This window comes from Tamandua tetradactyla, chromosome 3 (assembly GCF_023851605.1).
Source record: "Tamandua tetradactyla isolate mTamTet1 chromosome 3, mTamTet1.pri, whole genome shotgun sequence".
Lineage (NCBI taxonomy): Eukaryota > Metazoa > Chordata > Mammalia > Pilosa > Myrmecophagidae > Tamandua > Tamandua tetradactyla.
This window is the reverse complement of record NC_135329.1, coordinates 214,807,025-214,833,418: the sequence shown is the minus strand read 5'-3', so window position 1 is coordinate 214,833,418 and position 26,394 is coordinate 214,807,025. Positions and strand designations below refer to the sequence as shown.

Below are 26,394 nucleotides of genomic sequence, written 5' to 3'. Positions count from 1 at the left end.
CCTGGGTCAGAGCTTCAGAGCAGGAGGGGGTGCCCTGGAGGGGGTGACAGCAGGCAGCTCATCCCCTCCAGTTCCCTGCTCCCGACGTGCTCCCCATGACGGAGCCCCGACAAAGGCTGGGTTGGCGCGTGGCACCCCCTTCCCCTGAGGCCCAGCCAGCACCTGGATCTGGAAGCAGGCCATCCTTCTCCGAAGCTCACACTCTTTCCAGGAGATTCGTCCCAGCCCCGTGGGTCCTCTGGGAGAGAACCCTGAGGCCCTGAAAGGATCGATGGGAGCCGGTGCTGGCTGGGGGCTGCTCACGGAGTCCTGCAGTCACAGAGCGAAGGGCTCGCTCGTTCTCCAGCTGCCGCTTCCACCGGGCCTGGCCCTGCCATGCCTCTCGTCGTCCACTCTGCTTTGCCTACGTTCATTTCACCTCCTCTGCACCCGCCCACCCCTCAGTGCCCTGGGGCTCTGCTCCCAAACACAGATCTGGCCTTTCTGGCAAGACTGATCTACACCTGGGATAAGGGGGGAGTTTCATTCTTAAGAATTAAAGTGGTCTCTCCTTGGGCCACACGTCCCAAAGTATCCCCAGGTCGGCTGGGGATGCACTCAGGATGAAGTGACCTTCCCTAGTTTGCTGTGGTGGCCACCACCACAACACCTGCCCAACACCTGCTGGGGACTCTCACCCCCATTTCTCCTGCTCCCCCCAGCATCCCGGTCATCAGGATTCCAGGCCACGTTTATATAACTGCAGAGACCAATGGTCGTGTAAGAAATCCTCTGCCTGCCCGCAACCTGCCGAAGCCTCTGACCGCTTGCAGCTGGAGTGAGTCAGTGCAGACCTGCAGGGGGACCTGCCACTCTGGAGAGTTGTCCTCCCGGTCTTTGGCAGGTGTCGGGGCCATGGTGGTGTAACACCTGGGGTGAACTGAGCTCTGTCCTGGCGGCTGAGGACCTGGACTGCAATGAGGTACAGTGTACATGTGTGTGTGTATGTGTGCTTGTGCTGCATGCACACGAGTGTGCAGTACGTGTGTGCACGCACGTGGACATCTGCATGTGTTTACACAGTGCATGTATGCCTGTTGTGTGCAGGTGCGGGCACATGTGTGTGCACTTGTCACCAGAGACCAGCGTCTCCCACTGGCCTTAAAAGACTGACCCATTTTCAGAAATAGGCTTTTGTGGCCGGTGAGGGCTTTGTTTGGCTCTGTTGGGAGACGTGAGGTGGGTCTCCGGTTGAACAGAGGGTGTTTGAGAGGCATGTTGGGGTCTTGGCAGGTGGGAAGGAAGCTTGGCCTTTGCCAATCTAACCTCCTTTCTTCCTGGAAAATGGTCAAGACTGTGTTTACCTTTTTCTCAGTCCCAGTGTGAACCTCTGTTTAGATGCAGCGACTGTCGTGGACAATGGGGACAGAACCCCCTTAGGTCTGTGAAAGCCCCCAGGGCTGGGGGTGCCCGGCAGGTGTCAGGGTGGGCTCTGGCACTCTGCCACGCCCTGCACCTGCCACCTTCCGAGCCGGGATGAGGGAGAGGGCTCAGCATTTGTTGAGGGCCCGCTAGGCCTCAGTAAGGGGAAGTCTTTTTTTTTTTTTGTAAAATTTTGCTGCACTTAAAAACGATCGCTTCACCCTTGCAATATGCCATTTCTCCTGCATGTGGCTCCCCCAAATCCTCCAGGGTGGGCCTGCCTCATGGGGCGGCTCCAGCTCTGCCTTCTAGGCAGCACGTGCTCACCTGTCCTACATTTATAGCAGTGGCTGAGTACATCTAAAGTCTGTCTATTGGAATTAGAGAGAATGGACAAGCCTGAAGTCTGACTTGTTAGCCAAACATTGAGTTTCCAAGGGAACGCGTCACTCCTGGGTCTCTGTCTGGAAGTGGACCTGTGCACGGGGCGTGGACGGGGTGTGGATGGATCCCACGCCACCAGCCCAATCCAGGCCCCCCCGCCCCCCCCACCCCCACCCCAGCGCCCAGCTGCGTCCTGGGCACCCTGCTTTCCAGGTCCTCACGTGACTCCACTCTGGATCTTCACCTCTGCGCAGGGGTCCTGCCTAGGTGCCCTCTGACCCCCATGGCACACAGCTGCCGCACCTCCCCGCGGGACCCCGGTCCCCTGTACCGCAACAATACAGGAATTCAGTCTGTGAGAACCCTCCGCTGGCCTCTAAGCAGAAGGGAAGACGACGCGTCTCTCATGTTCTCAAATGATTGTGCTTAGGCCTCTCGCCTGGTTAGCCGGGTTGTGCATGCAAAGGAAAGTTCTCGAGGGGAATTTCAGTGCTGCTCTGGTGAACACAGGGATGCTAAGAAAGTGTAAGAGCCTACTGCTGATATGGGGGAAGCTGTATGGTCTGGATAGAAGATCAAACTGGCCACGGTGTTCCCCTCAGCCTAAGCCTCACCCAGAGCAAGGCCTAGGTCTGCAGCCCCATGAAGGCAGGGAGACATGCACTCACGGGGGTTTGGAAGGAGAGACTTCCAGACCTCCTGGGGGACTCTCAGGGGTTCCCAACTTCAGTGGGGGAAGTGACTGCAGATGTGGTAGAAAGAACAAGAGAACTAGAATCTGAAGTGGAGCCCGAGGATGTGGGTGAATGGCTGCAATCTCTTGATAAAGTTTTAACAGACGAGGAGTTGCTGCTTCTGGACGTGCAAAGAACGTGGTTTCTTGAGAGGGAATCTCTTCCTGATGAAGGTGCTAGAGCACTGCCGAAGTGACAATGAAGCATTTAGAATATTACTGAAACTTGTTGATAAAGTAGTGGCAGAGTTTGAAGGATTGACTCTAATTTCACAAGAAGCTCTACTGTGGATAAAAATGCTGTCAAACAGCATCGCCAGCCACAGAGAAGTCTTTTGTGAGAGGAAGAGTCAATCAATGCAGAAAACTGCTTTGCTGTCTTGTTTTAAGAAACTGCTGCAGCAACCCCCACCTGGTCGAAACTGAGGCGAGACCCTCCCCCAGCAAAAGCCATCATGACTTGCTAAGGCTCAGCTTTTTCTAGCAATAAAGCTGACAGGCAGTAACTGTTTGCCCTATCCAAAAATAAGTGTGGTCAGGGCACAGAAGATCAGCCAAGATACACATGTTGAAATTAAAGATTCCTGCCAAAAAAGGTGGCAGTAGACAGGCAGGTGAGAACCAGGAGACAGACATCTGGACAAACGTCTGCACAGACTTCTGCTTCCGTGCTGACCTGGACACTAGCTTGGCAGACTCCCTGGGAGAGCCCTGGGTGGCACTTTGTCCCACAGCAGAAGGTTCTGCCTCTCTGTGAGGGAACCAGCCCCTCTGCACTTAGGATGAGGGCTTCAGACCCTCGCTCCATGAGTGTGCACCTACACAAAATATTCTGCACATTTTCAGGGACTTACATCCCCTGTCCTCCAGATCCCCAGACCCTGGGAGCGCCTGCTTTCAGCGGGCGCTGGTGGAACCTGCTCCCATCCTGCTTCTTCCCAGCAGAGCTGTTGCTCAGGGTTTGCAGTAAGGCTGCTGGTTGGAGGAGGCCTTGGAGCTTATTTAGTGCCCGTCCTTCACTGTCCTAGTGAATAACTGAGGATCGAAAAGGCCAGAGTTGCTTGAAGTCCACAGGCAGTTAAGGGTAAAGGCCTCTGAAGGTGAGAACTCTCCTGACTGCAGGCCCAGGAGGCTCTCCCCTGTATCGCACAGGCCCAATCTTGTAGGTGACCTGTCCAAAAGCCCGTGACATAGGAATGGCCATCTGGTGCAGTAGCAGCAAGGAACCCCCGTATCGTGTTTGCCCCTAAGCAGGCTTCTCCTCTGACAACTAATTTTTTTTTTTTTTTAACATTTGTTTCTGATTTCAGGAGTTATTATTTATTGATAAATAAATTTAGAAGAAAGGGGGCAGGTCATTAGGAAAATGGTATTGGGAACACGTTCTGGATGGACATACATGCCAAACAACACTGGTAGGTTCTAGAGCCCACTACAAACACTGGCCTTGAAAGCTCAGGAGTCCACTATAGAGGGTCATTTTCAGCTTCATGCATCAGCGCTGGGAAGGTGGCAGGAGAAAGTCTCTCAGCGTTGGTGTAGAACGATGTCCTCCATCCTTTGTCCTCTTGGACCTCAAGCCCCACCCCCACCCCCACCCCCAAAAGAAGCCACTGCTTCTTTGACCTCTTGCTTGGATCACTGCAATGGCTTTCCCACTGGTCGTCCTGCTTCTTGCCCTCTGAGAGTCTGTTCTCAATAATAAATGCTTTGAAAATGGAAGTCAGATCACGCTGCTTCCTTTGCTGAGAACCCTGCAGGAGCCGGGGCTTCCCCCTCACTTAGGGCCCTGGCCATCTGGCTCTCACCACCTCTCTGGCCTTCTCCTGCCCCAGGGGCCGCCCTGCTCCTCCACTGTCCTGGCTTCTCAACTGCGCTTTGACTTGGTTTTAACGTCTAGTTGGTTTTCTCCTTAATGAAGGAAGGAATAAACTCTTCCACGTGTTCCTTTTGTATTTGTATGAGAGTCATGATTTTACCATTTTGAAAATTACCCTTTAGCAGTTTTGAAGTTTCCGCTGGGACGGCCAGGTGGGTTGACCTGCGGGGGCCGAGTCAGCTGCTTTGCTGGACAAGCCCACCTCTTGGGCTGCTCAAACCCACCCATGTCTTTCTTGGTTCCTGGAGAGAATAAAGGCAGCAGCTTTCCCTTTGCTAATTCTCTCTTTTTATCCTACTGGTTTTGTGTTTCTGGTTCACTTGTGATTGATACATTATCCCTCACTGGTGGCTGCATGCAGGGAATTGTATTTTTTTTTTAACTTGGGTGACTTCTGTGGATGGATGTGGGAGATGCATGCGGGTGAGAGACAGAATCCAGTTTTTTGGTCTTTTTGCTTGTTTGCCTATTGTCTACTTGTGAGTCAAATCAATTAAGCTTTTTTGCTTCTTGGGAAGGAGAACAATTCTTTGGGATCTGGACTGGTGTGTTTCAGTGTTGGTTTTCGGCCTGTGGCTGAAGGTACAGATCTGCAGTTACATATATATATACTCTGTGTGCTCATGTGTCTGCTCAGAAGGGACTTTTCCTCTCATTTTGTGAGGATAAAATAACACACAGTATTTTTCCATCTCTAGAGGGTACTACTCAATTAGATAAATACATCTCTTAAATTAACGGAGCTCTGTTGAATTTGATTTTTAGAGATAGATAAGAGTTTACATAAACAGAATATTCTAAAAATTTACAGGAAATCAAGAATCTGAACTCTGAAGTCTCTTTAAGTTTTTTTTTTTAATATGGGCAGGCCCCAATAATTGACCCCGGGTCTCTGTGAAAACTCTGCCACTGAGCCACCATGGCCCACCCTAAGTGTGCTTTTATTTTAGGGGGAAAAACCCTCTTACATTCACAATTGCCCAAAGATGGAAGCAACCCAAATGTCCATCAACCGATGAATGGATAAACAAAATGTGGTCTGTACACACCATAGGAGATTACTCAGCAGGTAAAAGGAATGAAGTTTGGATACCTGCGAAAATATGGAGAAACTTTGAAGATACCCTGTTGAATGAAATAGCCCAATTACAAATGGACAAATTTGTATGATTTCTCTGATGTGAAATAATTAAAATAAGCGAACTCGCAGAGTCAGAATCTAGAATGTAATTTACCAAGGGGTGGAGAGGAGATAGGGAATGGGGAGTGAAGGTTTAAAATGCGCGGAGTTTCTATTTGGGACTGTGGGTAAGCTTTGGTAATGGATGATGGCAATAAAAAAAGAAAAGAAAAGAAAAAACAAACATTTGGCTCAGAAACCCCACAGGGAGGTACACAGGTATAAATGTGTTGACCATATTTTAATAAAATACTGAGTATCTTTTCTTTTCTTATGAGTGTCTTTTTAAGTTGAATGTGTTTAGCTATGTGCTAGTGAGGAAAACAATCTGCGCCTCTCATATCAGAAGGTGTGAATGGACGAAGCTGGGGGCAGCAGCTCAGATCTGTAAGGCACCTTTGAAGTCCCGCAGCCCGAGACTTTCAAACCCATCTAGGCCCTGCTGGCTAATGTTATCTCCCTTGACCGAGAGATGGGGGCCACCTGTGCTGACCCTGTCCGGGGGGGTGCCTATGGACCCACGTCCCTGGGAAGGGGGAGCTGTTGGTCCGTTCTGCGGCTGCTAAGTCCATGGGTCATTGGCCTTCCGTGGCCCTGCCTGGCTTCTGCAATGGGCCTGTGAATGGAAGCGGCCATCTTGGAACACGGTCTGGAAGATGGAAGGAGCAGTTCTTGCTTTGCCGGGCGTGGTGTGTCTTAGGGATAAGGCAGGCGTGGAACTTAGCACACGGGAAAGGCTCTGAGAAGGGCGACTATGTGTTATCACGCAGCACCCAGTTACTCACTCGGCACTCAGCTAGGAGTTACTGAGATCCCAGGTAACGGCTTCGGGCTGTGCATCTCTCCCTCAGTCCCCAATATATTTCAAGGTCATTTCCTGGTGTTGAAACCTTCAGCTCTGCCTTTGGTCATTGTCCCAGTCGCCAAGCTCTGCCTTGGTTGCAGACTGTTCTTGTTTTTCCAGGGAGCTCTCTCTTTCCTCCCACTGCCCAGTCCCCACAGTTCCCTCCAGCCAGCTGTGGCCCATGAGGCCGCAAACTGCTCTGCACCAGAGGTCAGCTTGCACCGCTGCAAGTCTGTGTCAGAGACCCATCACAGCTCCTGCCCTGCTGGAGGCCAGAGAAAGTGCTAGAGTGTGAGAGTGAGCTCCAGCACCCCCACCTCCACCCCGTTACTATTGACTCCCAGGGCAAAGGCTGGTGCAGCTGTGTGTGTGTGTTTGTGTGTGATTGGTGGAGCCAGGTCACACCACCAAGCCCTGGTGCTTGGCCAGCTGAGAACTCAATATTTTTCTTTTCTGGATTTTAGAAGGGCAGAACCCTTACTTTGTACCCCAAAATGGTGAGGCAAGATGCAGCAGTAACAGACGTTTCCACCCTAGGGGTATCTGCCTCCACTGGGCTTCCTGGGCCCAGTCCACCTTCCTTCAGCCCAGTGGATGGGCGTTTGGTTCCCCAGCAAGAGTTATCGGAATTAGCATATGAAGATACTGGATGCCCAGTTCCATTAGAATTTTAGATAGAGAATAAATATATTTCTTTAGTATAAGTATATCCCAGATATTGCATGGGATATACTTATACTAAAAAAAATTATTGTTTATCTGAAAGTCTCATGGAGCTGGGTAGCCTGTATTTTTCCTGGCAGCCCCAGCCACCATCGCCACTGCCCCTGTAGGCCCAGGGCTGCTTGAGTTCTCCTCCTGCCTGGAACCTGCCCCCCTTCCCTCTTCCTGACCCACTTCCTGGGCTTTCGGCAGATGTGGAGCTCTGGGGTTGGTCCTGCCAGCCTCGCCAGGCCTTTGTCGCTGGGAATACTTGCCTCAGACACAGGGCCTGAGAGCTACCCTGCTTTGTGTTCCTCCCCATCTGGGGTGAGTCATGGCCACGATAGCTCATTCATTCATTCAGAAACTACTTATTTCAAAAGCATCCCCTGCCAGCTTTTTATTTTTCAAACGTTTTCTTTGTGGTATTTTTCTATAGTTATTCAGGCGGTTCTCTGTGTTTATGAATGACTCTGTTTTTTTTATGCTCTCTGCCTTTCCCCCCAGCGCTTTCAGGACTCTTTGGCGAGTGTGGAGGTGATGTAGGCCATGTAGCCGCTGCCTCCCAGCACCCCCCAACAGGAGGCTCCATCCCACGCCTGCTGCACAGAGGCCCTGATGTCCAGCGTCCTCAGCTGCGTGTTCCCACACGCGCTCTCCGGGGCGCGGGCTTGGCCCTCCCGGGGAGCCGCGGGCCCACCAAGGGGCAGTGCCCAGGCCGGAGGGAACGTGGTAGCCGGCGAGGCCCGCGTAGAACCCAAGCTCCCCAAGGCCTCTGGGTTGTGTGTCCACCCATGGCCAAATCCTCCAGGCCGGCTCCCCATGGGGCCTGCAGCCATGCCCCGGACCCCTCCAGACGCCCCAACGCGTGCACTGGGGCTGGGCCACTGCCAGGAGGCCACACGGCCTTATACATGGCATAGTCTCTCTGCCCTCCAGGTCTTCGAGGCGGGCAGGAGACGTCATTTCTCACTGGATGGCCAGAGGGAGACCCTCAGAGGCGCCACGCCAGAGGCAGGGGAGCTGTGGCGCCTGAGGGCCGCAGCGTCCTCATGGAGTGGAGGGGACCAGCCGCGACATCTTCCCTGATCGGCCCGCCGCGGCCACACTGGGAGCCCAAGTCCCAAGTGCGCCATCCCCTAAGCAACGGATGCCGGCTGGGGTCGGCCTGAGCCGGGGCAGAGGGGGACTCAGTGGTTGCTGACCTTGGCTACTGACCCGGAGGCCCTGAACACTGTTCTAAGGCAAGGCCTGCCCAGTCCCACCCTCAGAGCTCACGTCAGGTGGACGCGACTTCGGGGCCCGGGTGGCAGCAGCCCCTGGCCAGCAGCCAGCTTGCCCACGGGCAGCTAGCCTGCACTGAGGGCAAGGCGGGCGTGGCCCTGGAAAGCCCCCAGCCTTTGGCATCACACCCCAGGACCCCACACCAGCACCACATGAGGGGACAGCCCGGCTCTGCTGCCCATGGCCTGGGGAGAGCAGAGAAGCACCCAGGTCCCAGAAGCCTGTGGCGTCCCCGTGCCCAGCCGCTTGGGAACTGCAGGGCACAGAGAGCCTGGATGATGAGGGCCAGTGTCCCGGGGCCCGGCCCGTTCCGAAAACTTTCTGGGAGGCCTGAGGTGAGGTCAAGGGGAGAACTGTCGGGAAATTAACGTTTATTCCTGGGAAGCGGGATGCGTATCAGCTACCGGGGTGTGTGGACAACCAGGAGAAGGAGGGGGCTTTGGGCAGCCCTGGAGGGGCCCCCTTCGCGGCGACCACCAGCAGCCTGGCCTGCTCCAGGGCATTAGAGGGCCGGGTGCCACCTGCGGAGCCCTGGAGAACGGATGCTGAGGACTGTGGTGCCGCAGGAAAGGGGATGGACGCTGGAGGAGGGCAGCCCCCAGGGTAGAGGGTGGTGTTTCCTGAATGTCGGGAAGATTCAACAAGGCTGGGTCAGACAGAGGCACCTGGCCAAGGGTGACCTGGAGGTGGGGAGCAGGGGCAAGAATGGAGGGCCACCCAGGAGGGAAGCCACCCAAGGGTGCAGTGCCTGGAGGACTTTCTCCCGTGGACCCCAGGCGGTTCGGTGGGAGATGTTAAACTCCCTCCTTGAGGGCTTGTCTTCTTCTTGGGTGTTTCCCAACCTCTCTGGAACGTCTCACGCAGCTGGCCCATCTGTGTGGTGACAAGAAGCAAGGTTGATGCCTCTGGGGGGAGGTGAGCCCTGCTCCCCTCACCCACCCCTGCCCGGGTCCAGGATGTGATCAGTGGCACAGAGAGGGGTGGGCCCAGGGGCAGTGGACAGCAGTGGACATTGCTTACTAGGAGAGCTGTTCCTCTTTACATCCCGGCACCTAGACAGAAGTCAGCTCAAAGCCGTGATGCAATAGATGCTTGGTGACACTCTGTGGAATATTTTTGTCAAAGGTATATAAATGGACACAAAGCAAGTGAAAAATGCTTAAAATCACTAGTCATCAGAGAAATGCATGTTTAAAACACAATACAATACTGCTAGAACCACTACAATGACTGTAGTTAAAAAGACGGATGATGCCAGCTGCTGGCAGGCGTGGGGAGGAACTGGAACTCCTGGCCATTGCTGCTGGGAATGAAAAATGGCACAGTCACTTTGAAAAGAGTATGGTATATAGTTAAACATATTCTCACCACATTATCTTAGTTTGCCAGTTTTCTATGACAAATAACACACAGTGGGTTAGTTTAAACAACAAGCACTCATTGGCTCAGGGCTCCGAGGCTAAAAGACTTCCCAAATCAAGACATTGGCAGGGCTTGCTTTTTTCTGGAGTCTGGAGCATTACAGTTGCTGGCAAACCTTGGGCTTCCATGGCTGGCATCTCTGCCTCCCACCACATGACAATATGCTTTCCTTTCTGGCTTCTATGACTTCTGGGTTCTCTTTATAAGGCCAATAATATGGATTAAGTCCCACCCTGATTCAGCTGGCCACACCTTAACAAAAATAACATCTTCAAAAGGTCCTATTTACAATGAGTTCATGCCCCCAGCAATGAAGATTAAAATTAAGAATATGTATTTGTTGGGGGACACAATTCAACCTACTCTACCATACAACCCAGTAGTAGGAGTAGACTCCTAGATATTTATCAAAGAAAAATGGATTATATCCACAGAAAGATTTGTATGTGAATGCTCATAGTGGCATTATTCATACATAATCAAAAGTGAAAGCAATCCAAATGTCCATCAACTGGCAAAGGGATAAACAAATTGTGGTATATACATGCAGGGCATATTTATATGTTACAAAAAAGAATGACATATTGATACATGTAACAACATGGGTGAGTCTTAAAAACATTATGATAAAAGAAAGAATCAAACACAAAAGCTATGCACTGTTTTATTCCATTTATATGAAATTCTAGAAAAGGCAAAATTATAATGAAAAAAAATTCATCAGGGTTGCCTGGGGCTCAGGGTGGGGCAGGAGGAAACTTCTTAGGGTGCAGGAACTGTTTCCTACCTTGATTGTGGTGGTGGCTATCTGATTGAATATAATTACCAGAAGGTAACAAAATGTATCACTTAAAAATGGGTGGATTTTATTGTACATAAATAATACTTAATATAGAATTTAAATTAAAAAACACATCTAGATGCATCATAGTCAAACCTCTGAAACGCAATGGCAAAAAGAATATCTTGAAGGCAGCCAAAGAAAAAAAAGTAACTTCATAGACAGAATACAGTCAGAATTACAGCAGATTTCCTGTCTGAAACTATGCAAACCAGAAGCCAGTGGAGCAACAGCTTCAAAGTACTGAAAAAAAAACAAAAAATTATTTCTATCCAGAATTCTACATCCAGTGAAACTGTCCTTTAAATGGAAAGGTGCAATAAAGACTTTGCCAGACAAACGGTGAGAGCACTCATTGCCAGCAGCTGCGCTGAAAGAAAAATAAGAAGTTCCTCAGACAGGAGTGCGGTGTACCAGATGGAAGTTTGGATCTACACAAAGAATGAAGGACTTTCAAAATGGCAGAAGTGAAGGTAAATAAAAAGTTATTAAGGCATCCATTCGAAGAACTAGAAACCACCATAACGCTTCCAAGGTGCTAGAAGGATTTAGCGGTGAGCCTGCGCATGGCAGACGAGGCCCGCAGGGCCGACCACGGACCCCGCCGGAGCACAGCAGCTCGGCTCCGCAGGGTGGGCGGCCACGAGGTGTCACTGTGCACGCCGTGACACAGCCTCACCTGGCTGGGATGGGGGTCGGCTGGGCAGGTGCGCTGTCGTCCTATTTTACAGGACCATTCACGGGGTCTCAGAGCACACAAGGGCCTTGCCCAGTAAAGCCATAATCAGTAACAGGTGGAAACGGCGTTTCCCATTTCTGGTCTTTTGAGATAACACGCCCGCCCCCCACCCCTCCCCCGGAGAATCAAAGCCGAGGAGAGCCTCGGAACTTTGGGGAACCGCCAACCCAAATGTTGGCGCCTAGGTCGCCGTCACGCAGCGCTCGGGCCCCCGGTAACGCGAGGAGCGCTCGCTCTGCATCCTGGCCGAAACGGGGCGGCGGCCCGGGGCCCCAGACCCGCCTCCTTCCTGGGGGGGCGGGGCGGGGCGGGGCGGGCGGCGCGTCCGTTGCTAAGGCCGCGCTGCCCTAGCGACAGAACGCCCGGCGTCCTCCGCGCAGGCGCCGTGGCGTGCGGCGGTGCACTGTGGGATGGGACCCCGCGGCGGCCGGCCGGGGCGGCTGGGCAGCGCGGCGGGGGCCGGACCGGGCCGGCTGAGGGGCGCGGGGCGCCGCCATGAACGCGGCGGTGGTGAGGCGCACGCAGGAGGCGCTGGGGAAGGTGATTCGGCGGCCGCCGCTGACGGAGAAGCTGCTGAACAAGCCCCCCTTCCGCTACCTGCACGACATTATCACCGAGGTGGGCGCGGGAGGCTGGGGCCCGGGATCGGGGCCGGGCTGCGGGGGATCGAGGTCCGGCCGGGGCCTGGGCCGGGCACCAGCGGGCATGTGGCCTGCGGTGCGTGCGGGGGGCCGGGGCCGGGCCCGGGGTCGGGGTCGGGGTCAGGCCGGGGCTGGGGTCGGGACCGGGGTCGGGGCCGGGGCCGGGGCCGGGGCCGGGATCAGGCCGGGGCCGGGGCCGGGGCCGGGGCCGGGGCCGGGATCAGGCCGGGGTCGGGGTCGGGACCGGGGTCGGGGCCGGGGTCGGTGTCGTGGCCGGGGCCGGGGTCGCGGCGGGCGGCGCGCGGGCCTCGCGATGCTGTGCGCGGCCCTGGACCTGCAGCCCGAGGGGCGAGCGCTTGGGCTCGACCTGTTGGTCGCGGAGGCCCTGGCCCTGCCCCTGCCCTCCAGGTCTCGCCCACCCTCCTGTGCCGTCTCCAGGGAGCGCGCGGGCGCCCCAGGCCCGGCCTTTCCAGGCCACCCCTGTGTCTCGTCGGAGCGCCTGGTGTTCTGCTCGGCAGAGCCACTGCTGTGACTTTTCCCTCCAACCGGGGCGCGGCCCTGTGTGCTCCCCTCGGTTACCCCCGAGGCCTCGCGTGTGGAAGGGTCCCAGGAAATCCTGGGAGAACGGAATCCTTCCTTCTGTTTCTCTCCCTTTTTTCTTCCGCCTAGTTTCGCGGCCCACTGCAGAGAGGGCACCACATTTTGGATGCTTGGTCTGCACCTGTTGGAGGAAGTTGTAGGGGGACTTGAATGTTAGTATTTGTTGATGGTCCGCCCGGGACGATTTAAGTTGAGATTGGGTGTCTGTGTAGCTTCCCCCCACTGGATTTTGAATTCCTGGATGGCAGAGACTGTGATTTGTTTGTCTGGGTGACCTGCCCTGGGTAAGGTACATAGAAGCTGCCCCACAACATTCACTTGTAGAATGGAGTTGCCGGGGCTCCTGCAGCTCTCCAGAGTGTGTCTGCAGAGGGTGCTGCATCTCCATGGTGCACTGAGGGACTTGGGGTGTTCTGTGGGAAAGGGAATCGGTTGCCTCCAGGGCTGCGTCATCTGGCCTGATGTTCGGCCCACACTTAATTTTCCTCACTCTTTTCAACAGGCTGGTTGCTTTACCCTTCTATACATTTTTCTTTACCCGTCCTCCCTTAGCTTATAATGTGTACACCCCTGGGATGTCTCGGGGGTGAACATCCTACTTGTGCTGAAAAACTCTCAGAGCCTCCCCAAATCCCAAGCGTGGTCTTACCTGGTCTGCTCATCCCCCTGGCTGGGCCAGTACTTCCAGTGCATCCTGGACAGTGTTTGGGGAACGCACAAGCTGCAAGGAGAGCCTGCTGGGGGCTGCTATGCCCTCGTGGTCAGCACAGAGACCACCCCGTGAAGTCAGCAGGTGTCAGAGTGGTCAGGACGTGAGCCTGGCTGGCCTCCACTCTGTAGGGACTTCTCCTTTTAACTTTTATTTTCTGCATTAGTCCTGACCTCCTTCCCCCACCCCACCAAAATGTGGCCAGAGAAGGGAGGTGGAGAGAGTAGGCCTCGGACTTACCTTGCTTCTAGGGCACTTAGCCTCTTGCTGGAAAGGGGTTCAAATGGGAAAGGGAAGAGGACAGTTCAAGCAGGAAGGGACTTGGTTCCGTAGGAACGTCGTGTGCCAGAGGTTATACGTTCCGAATCAGCAGTGGCTGCCCTGCTTTTTCTTTTAAAGGTTTTTGCTAATCTAATGCCAAAATTAATTTCTCTACCTATGTGAAGATAACCATTTAGTTGTCACCTATTTGATAAAGAAGTTAGAATGATTGACATATTGGAAAGCATTTTCAGATAATAGCTGAAAAAGCCTCCTATGAAAATTCTTCACTGTTTGCATATTGGATTTAAGTCACTGTATTAATATTTTAGCTACAGCTAAACACACTCTCCCTGTTTCATAAAGCTAAGTGTTGATCCTCTGACATGACAATCTCTCATAGTTCACAATTATTGCTCCTACTTTTAACTATCAGCAAACTGAGAAAACTTCAAAAGGGACCAGATGAAAATATTCTGGAAATATTAAATGCAGAACAGTTCCACTTGCCTGTCAAGAAAAGCAATAACATTACTCTGAAGTAGTTTGGTGTGAAGTGAAAACGTATCTTTATTAATAGATGACAATGCAAAGTTAGTATTTGTAGCTTGATCGCAGAGAAGGAGCCAGACATTAGAATGGGACTGTCGTTTTTTGTTTTGTATATAAATCTTAAAGTAGTGAATGCAGTTTATAGCTGACCTGGGACGCATGCGTATGTAGGCATGCTTGTCCTCACTGCATGTGATACAGTCTGTTTTTGCTGTTCTGTACATGTAAGAGGCCATCTGTTTGGGTCCTTTTGTGCTTTAGAACCTTCCAGGACTCCTTGGGGCTAAAGTTCATGTTCCCTACCGGCTCTGAGGGCCATCCTGGTTAGGCCCCCAGCCAGTGGCCCTGGCCTCAGCCTCCTGCCGGCCAACTTCGTTGACCCTTTGGACAGGCTGGACCTGGCGGGGATTTTCTTTCATCCAGTCCAGACTTCCTAAGTGCCCCTCCTGCCTTTTCCCTTCCTGTGGAAGCCTTCGGGTCTCAGTGTAGACTTGGGGCCCCGAGGCACCTGCCTGCCCTCTCCTTGGTTCGGATTTGGCGTTGCTCCCGTGTGCTTCCCGGGAAGCAGAGCCCGCGTCTCAGGAGAGCAGGCATTTGTGATGAGTGTCCGCCTTTCCTCGCAGGGAGGCTCTAAGCTCCGTGAGGGCCGGGCTGGGATCTGGCTGGTTCCTGGCTGGCTCAGCACCCCACACAGGGACGACCCTCAGATGTTTGTCCACTGAGTGGAATGTGCCGAGTCCTGGGGCCAGTGGGGTCAGAGAGTCACACATTCTGGGGTCTAGCAGACAAGGCCACGAAGAGGCCGTCCCCTGGAGGGTTGGCAATAGATGCTCCTGAGGTTTTTTTTTTTTTAATATTTTAAATATTTTTGTTGAGTATTATCCACACACTCTCCTGAGCTTTTTTTAATGTTTCTTTTTTTGTTGTTATTGTGATAACATATGTATAACGTAAAATTTCTGGTTTTAACTACTTTAAAAGCATACAGTTCAGAGGTATGAATCACATTTCAATGTTAGGCTACCAGCACCACCATCCAAACTTTTTTCCCCTCTTCCCTTCCCCTCATAACCTTTGCTTCCAGGGATCTGCATATTCTAGTTATGTTCTGAAGTGAAGTCACATAGTATTTGTCCTTTTGTATCTGGCTAATTTCACTCAACGTGATATATTCCAAGTCCTAGCATGTGTCTTTTTTTTTTGCTCTTCTGCTAACTATCCAAGTTCATGGCATAGCATGTGTCTTTTAATCTTTTATTTACCCCCTCCCCCATTATGTTTTTCTTTATCTTTCTTAATAATCGCTTTATCTTTGGAAGGTGATTAGAATAACTGGCTTCATGAAGGGCCTCTACACAGATGCCGAGATGAAGTCCGATAATGTAAAGGTAGGTCACAGTGGGAATTCCTCCTTCCCCAGTCCTCGCGTGTTTTTACAGACTCAATATTGCAGTGTGTCTTATTTTTATGCTGATACAGGGTTGGAACACAAGATCAAATTCGCCAGCCCACACATACCCTTTCTCATTTCATTTTCTCAGTTGTGGCAACTGCATGTCATGCTTATTTTATCTACTGAGAAATGAAATTTGCATTAATGAATTATTTTTGTTTTGTTATTAAGAGTCAGTATTTCTTTCATACATCCCCAAATAACTTTTGCTATGACCAGGGACTTTTTTTGAAGTATTTTAATATTTGTGCTTTAAATGGAAACATTTCAGGATAAAGATGCAAAAATTGGCTTTCTTCAGAAAGCCATCGATGTGGTCATAATGGTTTCAGGAGAACCACTGTCTGCCAAACCCGCCCGGATCGTGGCTGGGCACGAGCCAGAAAGAACAAACGAGCTGCTCCAACTCATTGGAAAATGCTGCGTCAACAAGGTAACGCCGCAGTTTGGGAATCTTAAACCTGCCTGGGCCGATAGCAAGAAGTAGAGGCTGAGTCCCTTACCGCAACGGGGGGTGTTTGAGGGGGAGCCTTTGGTAGTGTCTCCTGAATCCAGCCTGGATCCAACCTGGGGAAAAGTGTGCTCTGCACTGTGGAGTGTCAGAGCTGCAGGAGAGGCAATTTTAATGCTGTGTAAACAGAACGCACACTGATGTGTTCTGCACCATGCACACACCCTTTAAATGGGAAACAGGGATGCCCGGGGTGGCTGCTCTCAAGACAAGGAAGTCCAGGTGTGCACCCCGACTCCTAGGACCCTGCCCTACTCCTCAGAAGACAAGGGGCTGCTGGGAGCTGCTTCTCTTCTCCCCTGGGGCTCGTGGGACATCCTGGTGCCTTCCCATCCTCTGGCACCTGGTTCCCTCACTGTTGTCTTCCATCTCTCCTCCCCTCCTCCTCCCTTCCTCGCTTTCTTGGTAGAAGAGTTCTGTTGTTTTCAGAGAAATACAGTTTCATTTGTGCAGGGACTGCATTTGCTCCTTCCTGAGATCCTCACCTCGTGCTGGGGCTTGGGTTGCCAGGTCTCTGGCCTCTCAGTAGGTCAAACCTTGGCTTCTCTGTAGGTCCAGCCTTGGCCTCTGTGTCAGTTTGAAAGTATTCTGTACCCCAGAAAAGCCATGTTTTCATCCTGATATAATCTTGTAGGAGCAGATATTTCTTTTAATCCTGATTCGATATGCTAGGTTGGAAACTTTTGAGTAGATTATCTCCATGAAGGATATGACATGCCCAGTTGTGGGTGTGACTTTTTGATTAGATGGGGATGTGACTCCACCCATTCCATGTGGGTCTTGATTTGTTTGTTAGAGTCTTTAAAAGGGGAAGCATTTTGGAAAAACCTCAGAAACGACAGAGCTGACAGAAACTTCAGAGCAGAGCTGAAGTTTCATCCCTGTAATCTAAAGGTCACCCACAATTTGGTGTGCCACATCCAACCTGCAGTATCAAATCAGGATCAGAAGAACAGGAGCTCCCACAAGATCAGATCAGGATTAAAACATGGCTTTTCTAGGGTACATAATACTTTCAAAATGGCAGATTCTACCCTCTGGACCCCAAGAAAATACATGTTTTTTTCTATGTACAGAATACTTTGACTACATCACAATAGCACAGAAGCCTTAAGTCATTTCAGTAACACTACAAATACAATACAAGGTTAAAACCAGTATAAAGTCTCATCAGTTAGCTACAGGCATGGTCTGTACTAAGGCAAACTTCTCCTCTGGCCCTGGACTTGTAAATCTTAGAACCTGTTATCTGTTGCCAATATACAAAAGAGGGACTGTCATAGGATATTTGTTTCCATTGCCATAGGGAGAAATCGAAAGGTAAACAGGTCATTGGACTAAAACAGTTTCAAAAACCTGCAGGGCAAGCTCCATTTGACTTTAAAGTCTGAGAGTCATTTATCCTTGGGGCTTTAGAAAGTGGCAGTCCCACCTTTTTCAATGGCCTACGTAGTGGTTTTGCTCTCTCCGAACACTGGGGTGGTGGCAGTCTTTGGGGACATTGGGGAGACCACCTTTTTCTCAGCTCCACCCTCTCCAGGGCCTGGGGTGGCACAACCCTACCTGAGCAATGAAGTGGAAGGCCTGCCCTCTGCCTCTGTAGCCAACTCACCCTGTCCACAGGTAGGGGTGGGTCCACTCTTCTGGCACGAAACTCGCTGGCACCAGACCTTAGCTTCTAAGGTTCTGTCTCTGAAGCCATTTTTCCTTTTCTGTCCCTTTTAGTCCAGACTGGCAGTGGTTCTATTTACAAAGATCCCACACCACTCTTGTTGGTTTTCTATGCAGTATACTGGAATCATACCTATTAGACAATAGAACTTTCCACAGTTCCTTTCTGGATAACTCCATCTCCTATCCTGGCTTGTTCTGTAATGGATGACTCTTCCTCTATTTGGATAAATCCTCACATGTGGCCCTATTCACTGGGTTCTCACTTCTTGGGAAGCCAGACTTTTCTAGACCTCAATTTCTGTTTTCCTTGAACACAGAAGTTCAGTTCTGAACTTATCTCTTTCCTCTTGCATTTTACTATAAGCTGCGAGGAGCAGCTAGACTGCCTTTTCCACATTTAGTTTGGAAATTTCCTCGGGTCGTTGCCTTTAAATTCTAACTTCCATCCAACAGCAGTACTCACTTTGGTCAAATTATTTGCCATATTAAAACAAGGGTCAGGGTGGGCCACAGTGGCTCAGTGGCAGAGTTCTTGCCTGCCATGCTGGAGACCTGGGTTCATTTCTCAGTACCTGCGCATGTAATAAAAAAAAAAAACAAGGACCACTTTCTTTCCAGTTTGCAATGATGCATTCCTCATTTCTGTCTAAAGCCTCATCAGAGGTATCTTTAGAGTCAACATTTCTGTCAGTAGTCTCTTCAAAGCACTCTATGCCTTCTTTGTCAATTTCCTCACAACTCTTCCAGAATCTTCCCCTTATTCATTTAAAAAGCCATTCCAACATGTCTGATATTTGCAAACCGCAGCAGCACCCGACTCCTGGTGCCAAAATCTGTTTTAGTTTTCAGACTACCAGAATGTGACATACCAGAACTAGACTGGCTTTTATAAAGGGGAATTTAATAAGTAACAAGTTTACAGTTGTAGCCTTTAAAATTGTCTAAACTAAGGAAGGCATCCAGGGAAAGATACCCTAATTCAAGAATGGCTGATGGGTCAGAAACACCTCTGTCAGCAGGTAATCATGTGGCTGGCATCTGCTGATCCCTTCCTTGTTCCTGGGCTTTGTTACTTTCAGCCTCTGTCCCTGTGGGGATTCTTCACTTTGCTTCTCTGGGGCTGGGTTTCATCTCTTGGCTTCCCTTGGTGCTCCCCAGGTTCTGGCTTGCTTAACATCTCATGGTGACATATGCTGGGCTCCAAATGTCTCCATACATCTGTGTCTCTGATCTGTGTGTCCGCATCTGTGGATGTGACTCCACCCATTCTAGGTGGGTTGTGATTAGTTTCCTAGGCTCTTTAAGAAGGGAAACATTTTGGAGAAACCTCAGTTACGACAGAGCTGGCAGAAACTTCAGAGCAGAGCTGAACTGACACAGATGCCAACACTTGGAAAACAGAGACATGGATGTCTGGAGATTCTTGGAGCCCTGCACGTGTTGCCATAAAATGTTAAGCAAGCCAGAGCCTAGAGAGAGCCAAAGGAAGCCTAGAGATGAAAGCCAGCCCCAGAGAAGCAAAGTGAGGCACCCCCGCAGGAACAGAGGCTGAAAGCAACAGAGCACAGGAGCAAGGAACCAGCAGAGGCCAGCCACGTGACTTCCCAGCTGGTAGAGGTATTCCTGACCCATTGTTCTTCCTTGAATTAAGGTGCCTATTCCTGGATGCCTTAGTTTAGACATTTTATAATCTCAGAACTGTGAACTTGTAACTTATTAAATTCCTCCTCTTTTTTAAACTTTTTGATTGTATAATATAGCATATATACGAATGAAAGAAAGAAAAAAGCAATAGTTTTCAAAGCACTGTTCAACAAGTAGTTACCGGACAGATCCCAGAGTTTGTCATGGGCTTCCATACGATCCTCTCAGATTTTTCCTTCTAGCTGCTCCAGAATTTAAGAAGCTAGAAGGAATAAATATTTCTTTATCATCATATTCGACTTTTTTTTCTTTTTTGTGAAAAATAACATGTACAAAAAAGCAATAAATTTCAAAGCACAGCACAACAATTAGTTGTAGAACAGATTTTAGAGTTTGGTATGGGTTACAATTCAACAATTTTAGGTTTTTAATTCTTGCTGCTCCAAGATATTGGTGACTAAAAGAAATATCAGTTTAATGATTCAGCAATCATATTCGTTTGCTAAACCCTACCTTCTCTGTAGAACTCCACCGTCACTTTTGATCTTTCTATCCAATTCTTTTGGAGTATTTGGGCTGCAGCTGTTCTAACTTTTTCATGTTGGTAGGGATGCCAATAATATGAGTTTTGGGGGATGGAATTAGCTGATGTTCTAGAGAGGCTGGGCCTTCTAGGTTTCAGGACTTATCTGGTCCAAGGACCTACCTGGAGGTTGTAGGTTTCTGGAAAGTTACCGTAGTGCATAGAACCTTTGCAGGATTGCCCTAGATGTTCTTTAGGATTGGCTGGAATGGTTTTGATTGGGGTTTGGCAAGTTATGATAGGTAGCAGTGTCTAACTGAAGCTTGGATAAGAGCAACCTCCAGAGAGCCTCTTGGCTCTGTTTGAACTCTCTCAGCCACTGATACTTTATTAGTTACACTTCTTTTCCCCCTTTTGGTCAGGATGGAATTGTTGATTCCCTGGTGCCAGGGCCAGACTCATCGCTGAGAGTCATCTCCCATGCCGCAAGGGAGACTTTCACCCCTGGATGTCAGGTCTCACGTAGGGGGCAGGGCAATGATTTCACTTACAGAGTTGGGCTTAGAGAGAGTGTGGCCACTCTGAGTAACAACAGAGGTCCTCCAGAAGTAACTCTTAGGCGTACCTATAAGTAGGCTAAGCTTCTCTGCTACTGTTCTAGTTTGCTAGCTGCTGGAATGCAATATACCAGAAATAGAATGGCTTTTGTTCTAGTTTGCTAGCTGCCGGAATGCCACACACCAGAGATGGATTGGCTTTTAATAAAAGGGGATTTATTTTGTTAGTTCTTCAGAGGAAAGGCAGCTAACTTTCCACTGAGGTTCTTTCTTACGTGGAAGGCACAGGATGGTCTCTGCTGGTCTTCTCTCCAGACCCCTGGGTTCCAACAACTTTCCCCGGGGTGACTTCTTTCTGCATCTCCAAAGGCCTGGGCTGAGCTGCAAGTGCTGAGATGAGGAATGCCAAGCAACTTAGGCTGTGTTACGTTGTGCTCTCTTATTTAAACACCAGCCAATTAAGTCAAACGTCACTCATTGCAGCAGACATGCCTCCTAGCCGACTGTAGATGTAATTAGCAACAGATGAGGTTCATGTACCATTGGCTTATGTCCGCAGCAACAAGACTAGGTATGCTCACCTGGCCAAGTTGACAACTGAATCTAACTAACAGCTTTTAAAAAGAGAAATTTAATAATTTGCTCATTAACAGTTCTAAGGCCAAGAAAATGTCCCAATTAAAACAAGTCTATAGAAATGTCCAATCTAAGGCATCCAGGGAAAGATACCTTGGTTCAAGAAGGCCAATGAAGTTCAGGATTCCTCTCTCAAGTGGAAGGGCACATGGCAAACACAGTCAGAGTTTCTCTCTCATCTGGAAAGGCACATGGTGAACACAGTCAGGGTTCCTCTGTCAAGTGGAAGGGCACATGGTGAACATGGAGTCATCTGCTAGCTTCTTCTGGCTTCCTGTTTCATGAAGCTCCCCAGGAGGCATTTTCCTTTTTCATCCCCAAAGGTTGCTGGCTGGTGGACTCTGCTTCTTGTGGCTATGTCATTCTGCTCTGCTCTCTCTGAATCTCCTTCATTCTCCAAAATGTTTCCTCTTTTATAGAACTTCAGAAACTAAGCAGGACCTACCCAAATGGGTGGAGACACATCTCCCCTAATCCAGTTTAACAGCCACTCTTGATTAAATCACATCTCCAGGGAGATGATCTAATTACAGTTTCAAACATGCAGTGCCGAATAGGGTTTAGAAGATACGGCTACCTTTATGAAATGGGATAAGGATTAAAGCATGGCTTTTCTAGGGTATGTCCATCATTTCAGACTAGCCCAGCTACCTACATAAGCTTCACAGGAGTAAGCTGTTCCGGTTCTGGTATATTGCATTCCAGCAGCATGCAAGTGAAAACAGCCTCTCTGTTGGTCTAGCCTTGGCCTCTCTGTGGGTTGAGCTTTGGACCTCTGATAGGTCAGGCCTTGGCCCCTCTCTAGGCCCAGCCTTGGCCTCTCTAGGTCTGGACCAGCCTTGTTTGCCAGGAGGCTGAAGGAGAGAGGGAAGTGGATTGGCTCTCTATGGAGAGTGTGGTTAATACAGCACTATGTGTCCCTGATGTGAGTTGGGTGGCAGGGGGTGGGGGGCTCCCCTTAGCTGTCACCACAAAGGGAAAAAGGTCAGTTTCAGCCTACGTGGCACCTGTGGGGAGAGTGGACTGGGAGTGGGGTCAATGCCCTGCTCATGTCCAACTCTCAGCCTTAGAGACTCAAAGCTGGTGTGTCCCCAGCATCCCCTCCCCTGCCTCCTCTAGGTTGTTCATCTTTTTAGAACGCAGACCTGATTGTCTTCCCTGCTGAGTCCTTTGCCAACTTCCTTTGGCCTCAGGGCCCAGCTCCCCGCAGGCTCAGAAGGCCCTGTCATTCACAACTTCTTCCTGCCATGCCAGGTTCTTCCCTCTTGTCTCTTGCCCCTGTGCCCCTCCATACCAGTTGCCATGGCCACAAAGTCTCCTGAGCTTGTCACCTCTGTTGCTTCTTGCTTCTAGTCTCAGTGCCTGCTCGTTTCTCGGTGCCCAGGCTGCCTCCTTCCAGCTTCATTGGGCACCAGCGGGTAGTCGGTGTGCTCTTCCCTGAGCCCTGGCCCTTTGGTCCTTCCCTGTCTACCATGAGCCCGCTGTGTACCCATGGCCCCCTGGTGTCCCTTTATATGTGACATGCCCTCAGCCTTGGCATAGGCCTGTCCTGACCAGTCACTCCGTGCCTACATGTGAGGTGAGTGAGGTTTCTGCCTGCAGGTGCCTGGGGCCAGGGTGGCTGTCAGGGGTGCAGGGGAAGGAATTTTTGCATTTGATTCACCTTGAGTTAGATGGTCCCCTAAGGCCCTCTCTGTGCTGGGATTCTGTAACTCTGTCAGAAGTGTGAAATTTCTTAGAGTCGCATGGGTCGACATTTCTTCTCTGAGCAATGCACGTAGCCACACTTGAACTGGGATTCATTTAATTTGAGTGGATTCTGCTGTTAAAGACCCTTGAAGTGCTGGAAAGTGATAGTTATCAGGAGATGCTGTGCTTTATGATAATAGAATTTTCTTTTAGTATTTTATCCTTTGAATGTCAATATGACAAGATGAAATTCAATGAACTATCTTTGAATGTTGATTCATGTGCTAATCTCATTTTTCCCTTGCACTTTATCTTGCTACATTTTGATAATCAGCTCTCCAGTGAGGATGCAGTGAAGAGAGTTTTATCTGGAGAGAAGGGAGATGCCAAAGGAAAATCCTCATTGATGCCGAAATCTCAGGAGCTGGATAATAAGAATGCTAAAGAAGAGAAGTCCAGAATTCATAGAGATAGAGAGGTGAATTTCTAGTTATGTATCTCAAATGAAATAATTTCTGTCTGTATCTCAGATAAGCATATTTATCTATGATACTGCCTTTCGATTTTTTTTTTTTTAGGATAGAAGAAACTCTGAAATAAAAGAGAGAAGTGCAAGCAGAGATCAAAAACAGAAAGAAGAATTGAAAGAAGAGAGCAAACCAAGAGAAAAAGAAAGAGACAAAGAAAAGGAAAAGACCAAGGAAAATGACAGAGATAGATATAAAGATTCTGAACGAGACAAGCACAGAGAAGGAGAGAGAGAAAAAAGTAAAGTCAGGGCCAAGCAGGAGCGAGAGCGGGAGAAGGACTCCGAGCGCGAAAAGGAGAGGGAGAGGAAACACGAGGGTGGGAAAGGCAAAGAGAAATTGAGAGACCGAGACAGGGAGCACGACCATGACAAGGGCAGAGACCGAGAGAAGGACAAACAGAGAGGGAAGAACAGGGAGCATTCGAGAGACCGTGACAGGGACAAGAGCCGAGAGCGTGAGAGGTTCGAGAGAAAGGTAACGGCTTCTTTGGAAGCCTCTGCCTTTGACAGAATGGGTTGGGGTTGCTTTTCTGTAATGATTTTGTCCTAGTGATGATGGAATTAGAAAACTGGTTTTCTTTTTATGCCAATTGAAAATTTTGACAGTCTTGGTTACCCAGTATAACCCCAGATTCTCACCAGGAGCTTTAAGATGGGTTGCTTTTCCTCTCTGTGTTTGTGTCTGGGTGTCCTTGTGAGGCCTTTGGAGTGATTTATACCTTAGTATTGTGAGCAGTATTTAGAATCAGCCTCAGATGTGTGGCTTTGTTTCCTTTAGGACCTGGAAATTACAGGAGGAGGGAGGCATAAAGTGCCTGGCAAGCAGTAATCTGTAATAACTGTTGATACAAATCTTATACTTTTGTAAATTAAGTTTTGGGGGTATTTAATTGTGGATATATTGAAGAGGCATTCTTTGCTTCTCAGTTGTCATGGAAGACAATCTTGCAATGATTATTATCTGTTCTGCTCTTATAGTTGAGATGAGTCTTTTAGGGAGTAGTTAAGGCATGAGGTGGTGCTTAGACTTTCCTGCAGTTCAGGTCAGGAAGAGTCCTTTCCTGACCCAGACTCTGAAGCCTTTGCTTGACAAGAGCGGCTCCGTTCCAAAGCCGCCCTGCAGTCAGAGTTGCTGACCAGGAGCTCTGCTTCCCTGCATCCTTCCCTTCCCCATTCTCTGGGCCTGTTTCACAGGGATGTGTCTCCAAGAACTGTGGCCTGCCAGAGATTTCATGTTGTTTTTGGAGAGTACTCAGCTTGTGACATCCTTGTCCCCTCGATCTGTGCTTTGCGGAAGAGACCCACCTGCTTTGAGCACTGGACATCCAAGCAGCAGGGGAACCGTACATCAGACCTGTAGTGCTGGTGTGATGTGCTCAGGGGATTGTTTATCCTGCTGCTGGCCAGTGCTGCATACAATGTCTTGATATACTTTTGGATTATGTTTTTTTCATATGTTACAGAAGATATTCTAGAGTTTGAAGATTTTTTTTCTTTTTTAATAGTCTACTGGCTCAGGGGAAGTATCTAAGAAGCTGTCAGATGGATCCTTTAAAGACTCCAAAGCTGAAACAGAGGTAAACAGAAAAAATAATTTTAAAAGCCATAAATAACCAAGATGAAGTGGTAAATGCTGTGCTTGTTGTCCTTTTCTGGTCCAGTGAGGCAGAGGAGCAGAGCATGGGGTAGACTTATGCATACTAGAGTCGTGCTTATTTCGTTCCCCAAGTTATGGTTTAAATGGTTTACTACCTGGTCAAGGCGACGGGTTGTGTTTCTCCTTCAGTTTTTGGTGGGGTCTCCTGGATTTGTCATGCCTTTTTTGACAAATAGGATGTACAGTGTGCACAGGGTCACTTGGGAAGAGGAGATGGTGTTTCAGCTGAGTTCATGAGAGGTCCAAGTCCCCATGCAGAAGGGTGGGGAGGGGGTCCTCTCCAAGCTCTGCGTGGCCAGTTCGGGATGCCCCATGGCATTTCCTATGGCTGAGCCCATTTGAAGCTGGGCCCTGTCACCTTCACATGAGCCAGTTTTCTGAGGTTAGACTTTATCCCAGGCCGTCAGGCAGGAACCGCGGAACAGTTTAGACAAGTTTCACAAATCTGGTGTTCACTTCAGAAGGAATGATTGGGCAGCCACAGGGGAATGGGTTCAAAAGTGGGAGGAGAGGCTGGAAGACCAGCCAGGCACCCTTGTGGCAGCCTGAGGGAGGTTCTGGGATCAGGATCTGCCTGCTGGGGGTGATAGGGTATGCCTTGTTCTGTGGGTTGTGTTCTTTGTAAACATAGTGTGCAAGTTTTCACTCTTGCAGCTGTTTGCAAATGCATTTAAGTAATTGAACAGATAGCAATAGAGGTTGAGTCCTTACAGACGCACATACTGAGACTTGCTTCTCAAAGTGAGGGCGGTTCATCCCTGTGGGGACCCCGAGGTCTTTACAGGGTGTTTGCGAGGTCACAACTTTTCCTAACACTGAGTGGTCACTTGCCCTTTTCACCTTGTGGCCACAGGCCCCGATGGGGGCTGCAAATCAGGGCAGTGTCATCAAACTGCACTTGTCAGTCTGTTTTTAATCACTGCACAGTCATAGTAAAAAAAAACATAGTATCTATTATAAATAATTATAATAGTATCTATTATAAATAATTATAATTTTAAACCTTTCTCTAAGAACAGCTTGGGCTAAGAAACAAGAGGGCAGTGTTTTTGTTAGAGCAGTTATAGGTTTACAGAAAAATCGTGTAGAAAGTATAGAATTCCCATATAACCCTCATTCCCCCACCCACCAGTGCAATTTTCCTTGTTATTAAAGTTTTTGAATTAGTGTGCTGACTTTGTTACAAATTATGAAACAGTATCATTATAATATTTATACTATTAACTATAGTGCCTAGTTAACATTCTTTGTGTTCTGTGGGGATTTTTGTCTGTCTTTTTATCCTGGTAACATATATACAACCTAAAAATTTCCATTTTAACTACTTTGAAATACACAGTTAAGTAGTT

General features: G+C 49.5%; 1 protein-coding gene across 8 annotated transcripts in view; it reads left to right on the top strand.

Moving 5' to 3' along the window:
- The first annotated feature begins 11,853 nt into the window (after nt 1–11,853).
- TRAF3IP1 (TRAF3 interacting protein 1) overlaps nt 11,854–26,394 on the top strand; it is a 104,713-nt gene continuing 90,172 nt past the window's right edge. For 5 of the 8 annotated variants that reach the window (XM_077155545.1, XM_077155543.1, XM_077155548.1 and 2 more), the window contains exons 1-6: nt 11,855–12,027; nt 15,492–15,560; nt 15,897–16,058; nt 23,194–23,337; nt 23,438–23,863; nt 24,894–24,965. In XM_077155545.1, coding sequence (XP_077011660.1) covers nt 11,905–12,027; nt 15,492–15,560; nt 15,897–16,058; nt 23,194–23,337; nt 23,438–23,863; nt 24,894–24,965 — 996 coding nt within the window. In that variant the 5' untranslated portion in view covers nt 11,855–11,904. Of the gene's footprint in view, nt 12,028–15,491; nt 15,561–15,896; nt 16,059–23,193; nt 23,338–23,437; nt 23,864–24,893; nt 24,966–26,394 lie in introns of all 8 variants that reach the window. The other 3 variants (XM_077155547.1, XM_077155544.1, XM_077155546.1) reach the window with 2 other exon arrangements.